The sequence below is a fragment of the Chrysemys picta genome, chromosome 1 (assembly GCF_011386835.1).
Source record: "Chrysemys picta bellii isolate R12L10 chromosome 1, ASM1138683v2, whole genome shotgun sequence".
Lineage (NCBI taxonomy): Eukaryota > Metazoa > Chordata > Testudines > Emydidae > Chrysemys > Chrysemys picta.
The window spans coordinates 110091742-110106541 of NC_088791.1; the positions used below are offsets into that span (position 1 = coordinate 110091742).

General features: G+C 45.3%; 1 protein-coding gene across 1 annotated transcript in view; it reads right to left on the reverse strand.

Moving 5' to 3' along the window:
- Positions 1 to 3307: 3307 nt before the first annotated feature.
- Positions 3308 to 14800, reverse strand: part of LOC101935733 (sodium- and chloride-dependent betaine transporter-like) — a 42920-nt gene continuing 31427 nt past the window's right edge. The window contains exon 14 of the mRNA XM_065582120.1: positions 3308 to 6751. Coding sequence (XP_065438192.1) covers positions 6590 to 6751 — 162 coding nt within the window. The 3' untranslated portion in view covers positions 3308 to 6589. The remainder of the gene's footprint in view (positions 6752 to 14800) is intronic.

A 14800-nucleotide genomic window follows, 5' to 3' on the forward strand; every position in this document is an offset into this window, starting at 1 on the left:
GCTCGGGCCCCCCCGGCGGCGCGGCTCGGGTCCTGGGGGCGGGGCTTGCAGCAAGCCCCGCCCCCAGGAATCGGGCCCCGCTCTTGCTAAAGCCGGCCCTGATTACAAGAGCCCAACATGAAGCTGTGCAACTAAGGGAGGCTTTGAATGAGCACTTTAAGGTCATTCACAGCAATGTTCTTTCTTGGAGTGTTCTCTGGTCTGAATATTAGGGTGCTGTTAGGAACTGTCTGGTGTTTGCTGTACTTTTATAAATAGGACTAGGTATATTTTAGTGATCCTATAAATTGTGTGGCGCTTGCTGTACGTTTACAAAGTACTCTTTGCTTCCTCAAAGGAATTAAATTCATAACTTTGCTAGACACTTAAAACCCTGGACTCAATAGGGACACCAGTTTTATGGCTCATTACAACAATTTGTAACACACCCCACTGCTTGCTAACCTTTAATTGCCTACTTCAAACCTCTTATGCATGACAATGTAACCCTCAATTGTCTACTTCTTTTCAAGTGGCCTCCTACAACTTGCATTACCCCTTTTACTTAACAATCTGTTCCAACTTGTATTTAGCTCAGGCACTCTAATTTCCTTCCCCAAACCTTAAGAACACCTCTGTGTAGCTTGAATACTTGATCTTTCCATCAACAGATGATGGTCCAATAAAAAATATTACCTCACCTACCTTGTGTCTCCAATAGCTGTGTTTTGTTAACTTGTGGATGAGCTGGGTGCCATCATTAAGTGTAAAGACTGTAAGGGAAAATGCATGTACACACACACACTCAAATTCGCTTCCCCGTTCTCAGGCTCATTAGTGACTACCTGGCAGGACTGTCTTCTGTGATGGAGTCTCGAACAGGTCCTGGCTCACAGCCTCGCTGGAGTTCCTCGCTAAGTCTCTCCGCTCCTTCTCCTCACTTTTCATGGCCGGGGTCTCTAGCTCAGGCTCCTCCGAGGTATCCACAGTGGCCTATGGGTTTCTGGTGGGGTCTATTCCAAGTATGACAGGCAGTTCAATAAAAAAGCAGTAGATCTGCAGGGCACCACCAGATCTATTAGAGGCCTCCCTGGCCTTTTGGTATTCCTGCCGAAGTTCCTTTGTTCTCATGTGGCACTGCTGCTGATCCCTGTCATACACCTTCATCCCCTGTGCTATCTGCTTGTAGAGGTCCATGGTGCTATGGCTGTGCTTTCACAGCCTCTTCTTCCTACAGGCCCAGGAGATCCACCATCTCCTGTCTACTCCAGGGAGGATTGCGTCTAGTGTCTGGAGCCAGCATGGTTGGCTGTGCCATTGCACACAACCAGGGGGAGATGCTGGGTGTGTTCACCAAGGTGGGCAAGAGGGAAAAGGCATTTCAAAAACACACAGGGGACTTTCAGGTGGGGAGCACTGGAGTTTAAAATTGCGATCAGAATGGCCACTGTCACAGTGGGGCATTGTGGGATGGTTGCTGGGGGACTGTTAGGGTTGACACAGATCACACAGTGTTTACACTAGCACTGCATTGACCTCAGCAGGTCAACCATGGCTGCATGCTGTGTGGGGAGGTGGTTTTACTGCATCACCATCAGGAGGCACTTACATCGACCAGAGACAAATTTGAGCATAGACACATGTACAAAGAGGTCAATGCAAGACAACTTACATCAACCCACCTTTGTAATACAGACCAGGCCTGGAACACAGAAAGGAGAGGTAGCCTCAGAAGAGACCAACAAGAGCATAACTGGCACCTTCAACAAAGCATGGCAGTTAGGATTTTTGGACATTTCAGTGTGAGAGCTAAAACTTTGTGTCAGCTACTAATAAAGCGTGAGCTTGTGAACTCGACCAAACTCAATCTACTCAGTAGCTCGCTGACCCATTGCAGCCAGTGGCACTCCACGCTCTCACGTACTTCAATATGTCTTCTCTGTAGCATCTGGTGCTGGTCACTGGCAGAGACTGCCTCATGGAGTAGATGGACCACTGTTCCGCTCCAGCCTGCGAATTTCTCTGTTCCTAAAAGGTGGTAGCCCCCCTCCCACCTGCATTGGATGCAACCAGGCCTTATAATGGAAACTACTGTAGTTCTGAGAGTCTGCAGGAGGGGAAAGTACAGTGTCTGCGTTTCATAACCACGCTCACAGCTTCTACAACAGTGGTCACCAATGCTATCAACTCGTCGATCCTGGAGCCTCTGCAGTCGATCATGATCTCTGACCACTAAAAGTCCAGCAGTGCGGGGAAGGGGGAACTGCGGCCAATGGGAGCTGTGGGGGTGGTGCTTGCAGGCAGGAGCAAGGCACTGATCTACATGCCCCCATCCCAGGGGCCGCAGGGGCATGCTGGCCACTTCCAGGAGCGGTGTGGGTCCAGGGCAAGCAGGGAGCCTGCCTTAGCCCCACTGCACCCCGACCGGGAGCCACCCGAGGTAAGTGCCGCCTAGCAGGAGCCCACACCCTTCCTGCACCCCAACCCCCTGCCCCAGCCCTGAGCCCCCTCCCAGACCCCGCATCCTGTACTCCCTCCTTCATCCCAAAACTCTGCCACAGCCCGGAGCCCCCTCCTGCACCCAAACTCCCTCCCAGAGATTGCACCTCTCAGCCATTCCTGCACTCCAACCCCAGGCTCAGCCCAGAGCCCCCTCCCACACTCCAACCCCCTCAGCCCAAGCCCTGAGCCTGCACCCCCTCCACAGAACAGACAGTTCGAAAAATAAATGTCCTCCTTTGCAGAAAAGGCTCACAGTAGGGGATACAGAATAGTGCTGGTACTCCAAAGCAATTGAGGGTTTAGGATCTATTGATTATTTTTTTTTTTAAGCATTGCAAGAATCGGTTCTGCTCTCCCCTTCTCCCCAGGGTGAATTTCTGCTACCTTGACAACTGACACTATGGCAAATGAAGCATAAAATGACAGCAAAATTCAGTTGGAAACCAGGAACAGGAATTAGTAAAAAGTCACACCTCCTTCCAGTGCCCAAGACAATGAACTGCAGTTTTCTTCATAGGCTGAGGAGAGAAGTCTCATCTATAGGTTGTGTCCTATGGCCAGTGAAGAGTGGCTAATAAAAACTAACTTAAAACTCAACCAATCAGGCATTTCACCTGATTAACCTTAACCTCTCGGATTGTCACTCAGGGGTTTCACCAACTTTGGGTATTGAGCCCAAACCTAGGGACTGAACTCAGCTCTCCACCCATCTCCATCCAGTTCTATCAGCAGGGCATCCAGCTGGATTACTGAACAGGAGCACAACTAGCTGGAGATTAACCCTCCCACTCACCTACCCATTTGCACAGACAAGAACAGTCTGACGAAACACCTTTATTGTTAAGAGTATTGTTCAGTACAAAGTCTTCCAAAATATACACAAGTCTATGAAAAACAAGAACAAATATTGCACATGGGGGCATATTCTGTGTATACAAGTGCTGTAAACCAACTTTTAAGGTGGGAACTTACTGCTAACAAACACCCCTCCCCCCCAAACTCTGAAATTAGGACCCTTTCCCCAGCACTTCTGGAGTAACTGGATGGAAATGAGGAGTAGCCAGCCTCCTGACAGGTGGATCCCTACCAAACAGCCTGCTCTGTCACTGGGTTCCTCGCTTCCCATGGTCCCCTCTGACAGCAGAGTCTGGTAATTTGTGCTGATGGACCCAGAACTCCCTACATTCAGCAGAGGACATGTCAAATGTATAGCAATGCCCACTTCTCCCTCTGCTGCCCCTGCCAATGGATTCTTGCCTTCTGCTGCAGAATACCCTGTTCACTGGGTCCTTAGACTTACAGGCTCCACCTTTACAGTAGGAAGAAAGGGATGATAACTCAAGTTAGCTAACAGCTGATAACTAACACACGGTAATAGCCTAGTGAACACAAGCCAGTTGGCAGTTTTCACACGAGCCAGCAGGTCTAGGTAAAGACTATAGGGGAGGTTAGCTTTTAACTTAATGTGCTAGCTCATGGGAATACCACAGACTTCTTTGTCCACACTAGAATTTTACCTTGACTTAGTTCACTCAAGTTAAGAACACACCTTTTTCTCGTGGTGAAGACAAGATCCCAGATGTAACCTCATAACAGATCTCCCATGAACAGATGAGTGTGCGAGGATGCTGGCTGAGGAAAGTTTTTCCAATCCTATAAAAGCCCATCTCCTTTTCTGATTCAGTACTAATGAAGGGGGTGGGGCAGGGGAAATGGGGTATTAACTCCTTCCAGCACGGCCACAAAGTACATCTGGTGTCACACACACACACACACACAAAAACCTACAACACTTTTGAAAATTTCACTAACATTTTAGTTTAGAAGTTGGGCGTGTTGTTTGTGGGGTTGGTTTGGTTTTTAGAAGAACTGTTTTGGTTTGGTGTGGTTTGTTCATTTATTTATTTAGTAGAAATGTTGGTGAATTTCTTTAAGCAAAAATTTGTGGGGTTTGGCTTCTCAGTTTCTCTCTTTTAACCCCCTTTTTCACCTCCTTTCCTCCCTCTTTTCCATTTTGCCAATGGAAAGGGAGGAGGGGAAAAGAAACAAAGGGTGAAAAAGGAAGAAAAGGAAAAACGGAACACTTTTTGGTTTTAATTAAAAAAATCAAAATTTTATTTAAACACAAAAGAGATCATTTTCACGATTTTCATTTCACCCTCTGACTTCTTAAACTGAAGCTGCCCGAACGTGAAAGTGGCGAACCAAGGTCTGCCTACTGGTGAGTAGAGGAGAATCATTTCCTCGTTGGTGATATTTCTGTTAATACAACTCCACACACTTAAGCCAACAAGTCTCAGATCAGAATCTGACCCTTGGTCTCTGTGCAAAGATGATCATTTATCCAGTGTTTCCACAGCCTCCTCACCATCAGATCTGAGCACCCCACAAACATGAATGAATTTATCCTCCCAACATATCAGGGAGGTTGTAAGTATTATTATCCCTCGTATTTTACAAAATGAATCACAGAGACTTTAAGTGACTTGCCCCTGGACACAGAAGGAATCTGTGTCACAGCCTGGAAATGAACTCCAATAGCCTGAGTCTCACTCCAGTGCCTGAGCTACAAAACCAACCTTCTCCTTCTGCCACTTGAATTATTGGAGAGAGATTAAAATACACACTCCCCCTCTAATACTGTACCACACTTTTTCAAGAAAAACTGCTGAAGCCTAAAACTTGGAATTAAAAAACAAAATTGGCCTAGGCATAATCCTGCGAGCACTTGTGCTCTGCTTGCTGGGGGGCGGGGGAGGGAAGAGGTGGTAGTGAAATAACAATAGAGCAGTTATAAGCAATTGAAAAGTTTACTTCTGAGCATGCTCAGTGGGCATCTGCTCAAATTTTAGCAGTCTTATTGCACATTTGCAATTTTTCAGTTTTCCAGGCTGGCCACAGCTGCTGCACTCAGACTGTTGCTAGGGCAAGCTGTATGAGGAACATTGTGTGAGGCAACATTTGTCTTATTGAAACTCATATAGCAACCCTCCAAGTAAAAGCCACATCAGTATTAACACAAGGGAAGGAGAAAATAATGAACACAGGAAACAATTGATCTCATATTTTCAGGCCATTCCACAACTTTCCTCCTATCTGCACTTGGACATTTACACAGGGCAAAGTGGTGTAAAAAGCTCCCATTCTGATGTGGTATCACTTGCCCTGGTATAAATGACACAACAAAGTGCAGTGTAGCAGGGAAACAGGCCTATCGACGTCTCTATTAATTCTTCTAGACAGCTGCAGGCAATGCAGTTAAGCTTTCTCGTGTGTAATTCCTGTAGCCCCTTTTGCCCCCTATGTGCTATGTTTACTCTTGACTAGTATTGTGGGACCTCCCCTGCACTCCAGGCTCTCCCCGAAAGAATCGCCAGCTCTCTGCTAGCTTCATCCTCTTTAGCATGAATTTCACTGGCCCATGTTGATTTGAATTAGCGCAAGTTACCCAGATATCCTTCAGCCTGTTCCATCCTGAGTCTGTCTTGTGGTCTCTCCCTTTCCTCATTAACTAGGATTATGTTAAGTATCCTGTCACTCACCCTTTGAGTGACAGCTGAAGCCAAATAGCTACTCAGCATTGCAGCGTCTTTAGTGTGTGATTGGCTCTCTCTCCCTGGTATGTCGCTGACCTACCTGTGCACTTTCCTTTGTCAGCCTCCTGCTTTTTATGTACTTATAAACCATTTAACTTGTTCCTTTTGCTCACACCCCCTCATTTTGTGCCTTTGCCTTCCTGACTTTACTTCTGAACCTCTCTACTCTTTGCAATTTCCTTTCCCCATTATTTTATATCTACTGTTCCTTTTTTCAGTGTCAGGGCTCTAAAGCGCCTCTGGTGAAGTCACATTGCTCTTTCCCAGGTGCAGAAGGAGAGAGCTGTCCCAGTGGTGTCAAAAGAACTGCCGTCCCAAGTCTGCATAGTTAACTACCTGATAAACTTGGGGAAGGAGAAGGATGTCCCAGAGTCACTGACTAGGATGGCTCTGCCTCAGGTGCGCAGAGGAAAAATGAAAAGTGCATGGTCCCAGGTGTGAAGAGAAGCCACCTCAGGAACAAGAGGGGGGATTACACCAGACTGCAAAGGCAAAATCCTTTCCCATATGCTTTACAAGTGGGTTTCCTTCTCTGTGGTTATGAGCACTTCCTTGGCTGATGGGGACGAGATCCTGTATTCTGCTTTGGAGGTCTCCAATGGTTCAGACACGCTAGCCCGGTGCTTCTTTGGCTGAGGCAAGTCCTCCGCTGGGGAAGTGAGTTGCTTTAGCCTCTGCAGAGAGAAAGGCAGACAGAGGGAATCTTTGTTAATTAAACTGGTAAACAAACTGACACCCAATAGCAATCCACAGTAATTGCTGTGGGCAAAGGCATTTCAGAGAGCTAATCCTCTCCACTTTCCATTCCTCTCCTCCGTCTTCACACACACACACACACACACACACACACACACACACACACACACATTACTTTTCTGATCTTTAGCCAGTTCTCATCCATGATTATTCAACCTCCAAGCTTACAGTGTTGCTATTTGTTTACATTTTGGGACACATGTATCACAAGGCGCACTAGAGATGTATTTATAGGAGGAGGGACGGTTTTCTGTTTACAGCACAGGAGTGGGAATCAGTCCACAGGGTTCTATTCTTGGTTCTGCCTCACATCTCCAGTGGCCTCCGACAAGCCCCTTGTGACTTAATTTTTCTGTGGTGCTGAGTAGTCACAACTTCTGCTGTTGAGATATTGATAGTTGTATATATATAGATGGTTTTGTGATTTCATAGGTATAGATATAGCCCCTTTTAGACCCCAAACCAAATGAAGCCAACAGAAAGGAATATAGAAGCTCGAGCACCAAGGACAAGCTAATTAAAACTATCTTCCCTGTATCTCTATGTGAAAAGTTACACATCCACAGACAAAGAGTCTGTTCGGGGAGGTGATAAGAGTTGTTGTAAAAACAACTGTGCTCTGAAATTGGTCTTGCAGAAATCCCTTACCCCCTTCATTTATTATCCTGCTTGTCTTCTACTATTGTATCAAAAAGGTTAAATAGGCTGATTAAAGTCTGTCCCAGCTGGAAAATAGAATTATAAAATAAGGATGTCAAGGAAGAGGAGGTAATAAAACAGAAGTGTAAGATGTGACTTAAAGATAAAGGATGAATGTGAATGAATGTGTGTGATGCAAATAAATAAGTAGCAAATCAAAGGTGCCAGCCTAAGAGTTATAACTGTGATCTCCTATGGCCGAAGAATGCGTAGAATGGAGATAACTGGATGACCCCCGGAGGGCAAACCAAAATCCCCCCATTCCCCTCTCCCCTGACTCCGAAGAACAAGATAACACTCAGACACTCAGCCATCGGGGAGGTGCCACCTGCTGATTGATAATCACTGCAAACAAACCTCAGCATGATGAAGCAATTCCCATAGACTTGTATAAGGACAACATCCTATAAGAACAGACTCTAAAGACTGAAAACTTTGAATCTGGTTCTGCAACCACCCTCCAGGAGCATCGGATGCGCATCTGACAAGGACTCGGCTCCACCCTCGTGTGCAGGCTACCTGGCCAGTACTCCGCCACGAGCAATTTCTAGGCTCGTAACTATAACAACTCTGTAGAACTTGTATGAATGAGTGTGTGAATGAATAAGGAATGGTAGTGAAATAATATTGAATTGCATATCCTGATTTCTTGCTCTTTCTCTGTATTTACAATAAACCTGGCCTTTTGCCTCATCTCTCTTAGAAGATCCTGTTGGATTTATTTTATTAGTGTAACACCGCTGACTTCAATGGGAGTTGTGGCTCCTCTGAACTCATCCGATTCGAAGGGCTGATAATAAAGAAGTGATGCTCAGTCACAGATCCAGTTCACGTCAATAGAAAAATCAGCATCTTCAGCTCTTTGTACCCGTGTCATCAACTGTAATACAGGGTTACTAATACTGCCCTTCTTACAGGGGTCCTGGGAGGCTTTCATTAGAGGCTGTGCCATGCTTTGTGATCATTGGATGGAAAACGCTAGGTAATATTATTATCCCACTGCACACACCTACCCACAGAGCAGTGCCATAGAGAGAGATGCTTTTAGCTATAGATCTCCCCCCACTCCATGTTTCTAGCATTCGTCTCACACCCTATACCCTCCTGAGACCCTGCAATCCCTGGGACTACCACAAAGAAGCGTTTCTCAGTGGTTTTCAGACTCACTGAGCATCAAAACACTTCTCTGACAGACATTTATATTCATAGCTACATGTATCTTTCTACTCGGACTGTCTGGTTCAGCACACATCACTCATCTGATCACATGCTTACAGACCATATCACAAACAGGGCTGAGCAATTAACTCATTTCTATAACTAATTTTGACACACTCTCTCTGTTTGTGAATTGCCTGCCAACAGATTGTTATTTTCTCTAATTTATTCAAAAATATTCATCCAGTAATTTCTGGCATAGTTCTTGGCCTGTAGCTTGTTTGTGATTCCATGTTTGGAATTTGAGCTGTTTTTAGCTGGACACATAAGGTAACAATGTTTATGTTTCCTGATTGGCCCAGTGGAACTCTGGGAGTCAGCTTGCTGGTGTGAATAGTCACAATTACCAATTAGAAATGTGCTTTCCATGAATATACTGCAATAGTCACTTGAAATACAGTATGCTGGTCCGTGGAGCTTTGCTGCCAGTACATGCATTGCTTCAAATATTCATAGGCAGTGAATGAAAGAGGGGCACGAGCACAGTCAGGGAGACGCCGTTTCAAAATCAGAACAAATATTCATTGAGGATTTTTTTGGAGGGGGGAAGGAGGTAGACAGATCCCTTCCTGCATTTCTAATCCATGTCCTCAGGAGCTTCTTTATAAAGAGACAGTTAAAAAGTCCATGGAAGTTATATCTGACCTAATATAAAGTGAGAGGTAAACAAAAAATATCTCTTATCTGTAACTTGACTAAATCAGTCACTTGAGCACACTTATAAATTAGCACTAACGCATCATAATAAAATATTTGGCACCTACAGGAACTTTTTGGCTGTAGATCTCAAAATGCTTATTAAAGGTGGATAAGTATCATTCCCATCTTACAGCTGGGAAAGTTAAGTCACAAAGGCCCCCATCTACCTTTAATATCAGTCAGTTTAACATCTTTCAGCTGTGTAAGCTGGTTGTGTTGTAGACTAGGTAGCTGAAGTCTTGTCTACGCACAAGTTTTACCACTTTAATTATATCGGTCTCATTAATGCAATAACCACCCCTCCAGTGTGAGGACAGTTATAGTTTCCCCAGGGACTGCACCTTGATGTGGTGCGTATGCTTGTGTGCTCCAGGTACCCTGAGAGCTATGTTGGCAGGTGTAGAACTCCTGGTAGGGTCACCCAAGACAGAAAGGTCAAAGGGTAGGAGCCAAACTAAAGGCAGTCCACGAGTCTTACAAAAATGCTCTCTGTTACAGAAACATGCTGGAGACAAGTTGAATCTGTCACAGATTTGCAAATACAAATAACAACTGTGCAGAACCATGATGTGCTGGATGTAAGACAAGATGATATTGATCAACCAGCAAATCTGGCTGACATTCTGATGCTGGAGAATCAAATCCACAAGGAAGTTTTTAATGTGAAATGGGGTATCTTCACAGCTAAAAGTAAGTCAAGAATTGGGAGTTGGAATGTTAGATCCCCTGCCCAGGTGACCCCCTTTCCCATGGTTGGCTGGAGTTGGGTAAGAAGCAGATGTGGCTACAGGTTTTTTGGCTGCATAGAGTCTGTTCGAGTGCCGTGACCTTGGACTGGAGCCAGTGTTTTATCTTCATGCTGAGCTGAGAGCTGAGGCATTGAGTTAACCCATTCTCTTCTCCCTTCCTCCCCCTTTGGCCTCTCGCAACCTGCAAAGGAATCTTCCACTCCACACTCACACCTTTAACCCTTCCCAAAATGCCTTGCAATGCTTGCAACAGCATTAGCAACATACAATGCTGATCTGCCTCCGCAAGGGACCCCTTCAGGAAGGGGGCCACTGAGTTGTGACAAGATCACAGGTAGACTGACACAAGTTATCAGAGAAATGAAAATCTTTGTCCTAAGTATACTTGGACTGACTGAGATGAGGTGGACTGGACCCATCTAATTATCATTGGAAGGCATGGTTGAAGAGAAGATGATAAACATTGGGAAGCTTAAGTTTAGCAAGGAAGCTACTACAGCACTGAAGGAATGGGTACCTGCACAATCAAGAATACTGACCGCTCACCTTATGACAAACCAAGCAAAAGTCACACTTGTTCAGTGTTATGCACCTAATGAATGATTGCAATGAACAAGGCAAAGATTGTTTCTATGAAAGGTTGCAGAGTGTCCTTGGCAAGATCAATAAATATGATATTGTTATCTCTATGGGAGATATAAATACACAGGTTGGCGATGATAATATTGGATAATACTGGATCTGAGCACATTATGGGCAGAAATGGCATATTAGAACAGACTGACAATGGAAAATGTTTTTATAATTCTGTGTCCGATGCAATCTATGCATTTTCACACAAAGAAAGACAAACTGACGTGGAGATGAAATGATGGCTTCACCCAGAAACAGCTTGATCATGTTGCCTTTAGTAGGTGCTAGGGAAGATCACAGTTGAACACCAGGCTGTATAGTAGTGCTAGTATTAGAAGTGACCACCATGTTGTTATTGGGACAATCAAAATAAAACAAACAAAAAAATCACAACACTCAAGGCAGAAGGTATGTGTGATACTAGAAAGTTAGTAGATCCAACAGTGAAGGCACATTTCAAGATGCAATTTAGCAATAGATTTGAAGAGTTAAAGACACAGATGGATGACAGAAAAACAATGGAAGTTTTTCAAAGAAGCAAGTGAGGATGCATCCAGGACTACCATGTGGAATGAGACTATCTAAGAAAGAAGAATGTCTCCAACCAAATACATGGAAGCTAATGGAATAGAGGAAAGAATTAAAGAAGAGAAAGCAACAAGAATGAGAAAGCAGTAAAAGAACTATTCTGCAACAAGAATATGCGGATCGAGACAAGGAAGTTAAAAGATTAGCCAGAAGAGATCATAGAGAATGGATGAAAAATAAAGCAAGAGACACTGCGGAGGCACACAGGAGAGAGGATTAGAAAAAGTTTTCTCTAGTATTTAAACAACTGACATCACAATGCTCTAATCTTTGTAGAATTGTGTAGAAAAGCTCAAGACTGTACGATTTCAACCATAAAGGATGGACAGAGTGCCTGTTGGATGGTACATTCCCAGGCTGTGCTAAACCAGCCAGAACCATTAACACATACTGAGAAATGTGAAGACATAGCGGTCTTATCTATATCACTACAAGTAATCGCCTTGGAGGAAGGAACTAGGGCTATAAACCAGCTGAAAAGTGTTAAAGCACCAGGCTAGGATAAAACAAATGCTGAAATGTTAAACACTGGGGAGGAAGTGATGGTGAATTACATGTGCAGGCAGTTGAAGAGTGATCTGGAGAAGGGACACCCGTCCAAAGATTGGAGAAGAGGTGTTATCTCCAAAATCCCTGAAAAGGTAGAACAGCTTATTTGTGATAAGTAGAGAAGGGTGATACTCCTAGCTGTACCTGGGAAAGTGTTTTGTATTATCACTTTGAATGGGATGAAAACTGCTATTGATAAAGTACTCAGGGAAGAACAGGCTGGATTTCAATCTGGTAGGTCATGTTCAGAACAGATTTTCACCTTGAGAAGATTCATTGAGAAACTTGCATCACATGGGTCAGCAGACTGAGGACTCAGTGATTCATAGATGCCAAGGGCAGAAGGGACCATTGTGATCATCTAGTCTGACTTCCTGTATAACACAGGCCATAGAACTTATATTTTAGAAAAACATCCAATCTTGAATTAAAAATCATGAGTGATGGAGAATCCACCAGGACCTTTGTGATCAGACAGAGACTGCTACAGTGGTTTGGCCATACCATGAGGTAACCCCGTGGCATAAGCACCAGGTATGTCTTAAATTGGATTCTTCCTGGGGAGAAAAGAAGGCATGGAGGATAATGAATGACTTATTGCAGGATGACTGAAAATGATGTTGCCATCATGGAGACTAGATATTATTGAGTCAAACATCTTGCTCTGGACAGACAGCAGTGGGGGAAATGGGTTGCTTCATGCGCCACTAGGCTCAGGAGATTCCACAGCTAAAAGCTAAGAACAGTTCCACTAGTATAAAAGTGCTTATACCAGTCTAGCTTATTCCAGTGTGGGAAGGGGATTAAGGTATACCCACAAAAGGCACCTTTATACCAATATAACTGCATCCACATTAAGGGTTGTACCAGTATAACCATTACAGTTAAAAACAGCCCCCCTACCCGAAATAGCAATACTGCTACAAAATCAGTGTAGATTAGGCCCAGGTGTTAAGGGCCTTTCCAACTGCATAAAGCTGGTTCAGCTGATAAAAGCAACCTTTCCCCTGTGCAGAGAGGGCCAGTAAAGCCAAGTCACTTGCCTAAGAGCACGGATGTTGTCAATACTAGAAGGCAGGTCTCCTGACTCCCAGTGCTGTTTCCAATCCAGGAGGCTGCATTCCTTGACTTACTTCTCTGCCTTCCTCCCTTTCCCATTTGCTCAAGGCTTTTTCTCCCCATCTCCTCTGAATGGGGCTTTGCCTTGTAACTCAGGCACCTGAGGTGGGCACTAATCAGCACTGCCACACAGCCTGTCACTTCTAATTAAGTTAGAGTTCCTAGCCAGGAAATAAGAGCCTCATGGGCACAGATTCACCTTCCCTGTGGTGACGGAGTTGGAAAGGACATTGTGAGCCCAGTTTTTTCCCTGATGCAATAGTACTGCAGGGTTTTCCTCTGCACTCATCTCATGTAGTGAGATTTGAATAACTCCCCCCAGCTCCCCAGAGTTACATGCCTTCCTCCCCAATTCATTTACATTTCCATCAGCCTGATCTGTCATTCAAACTGGGACAAACAGGGGGAGAGATTCTGTTTCCCCAGGTCTTCACAAGGAAGTAACCCAGTGTGTATGGACCTTGGAATAGGGGGTGGCCGCCTCCATGGCCCCATTCCCCCTTCACGCCCCCCCCCGACATCTTAGAACCTTGCATAAGGCTCTCCACAGGTTCAGGATCCCTGTGATGGAAGGAGAGGGGATTGGGCAGGGGAAAGGCAGCTTTGTATAGACTTGGAGAAAGTCATATGTCCTGCCCATACTGACCCTGGAGAGATTGCCTGGGCCAGGGCAGGGTTAGGTAATACACCTTGTGAAGAGTTATCTGGGGCAGCCCTGGCCAGGGGAGACACTGGTAAGGAGTAAGGGGGAGATCAGAGGTAAAGAGCCAGTGTCTGATCCAGGACTTGCACTTGGCACAACTCAGGAGGGTGCTCTATGCCACCTTCACTCCCCCTGATCCTGGGGGCAGCTGATCTCCAGTGGAAATTAAGCCCAGAAGCCTGTGTCATCAGGGGGCCTTTCTGGAAGCCAGGGATTGACAGAGTATAGAGTTGCCTCAGTCAAACTCCCTTTTCCATTGACACTCTTTGCACCAGGGAGTGGGAGGGGTAGAGATAGATGCTGCTATGACAGCTCTGTGCCACACTGGGGGAATCCTCCACTAGCTGGTTAATTCAGCATTATGGTTCCCTTGCATCATCATAGTCATGCATATCGGTTGCATATAGAACTGCGGATCTGACCCGCTCCAGGAAGGCCGAAGTGCTTGTTGGTCCCCTGGGAGCTGAGTAAATTCATGGGAACCTTCCCAGTGTAGCAACGGCTGCTGCAGGTCATTCTGCAGTAGACAAACGGCAGGCCACCCAGACCAAATGATCAGGGGAGGACTTAGCCAAGGAGATCCTCACTGAGATGTCCTCCTCTGAGCCCCATCCTGTGAGTTTTATCATAGGAGGCGATCCTGACCACTGTTTTGTGTATTGCCCATTGACCATGGACCCATAACTCCTAATACAGACAAATCTTCCAATGAAGTCACTGGGAGTTTTGCCTAAGTAAGGGCTTCAGGATTTGGGCTCCTATAAACTGGCAGCTACCAAATGAAAGTACCTTTGTCCCACAAAGCCTCACCACATCACCTTCAGCCTCAGCTTCAAATGACCCTGCTGCTTCCCCATTTTCTCCAGCATCCAGTCCAAAATGTTCCTCTTTCTTTTTAAAACTCTCCATGGACTTGTTCCAGCCAAATGCACAATTCTGGTTTCTCTCTGCCCTCCTTCCAAATCCCTCCATTCATCTACACTGGCCTCTTCCCTATCCTTTCATGGTCT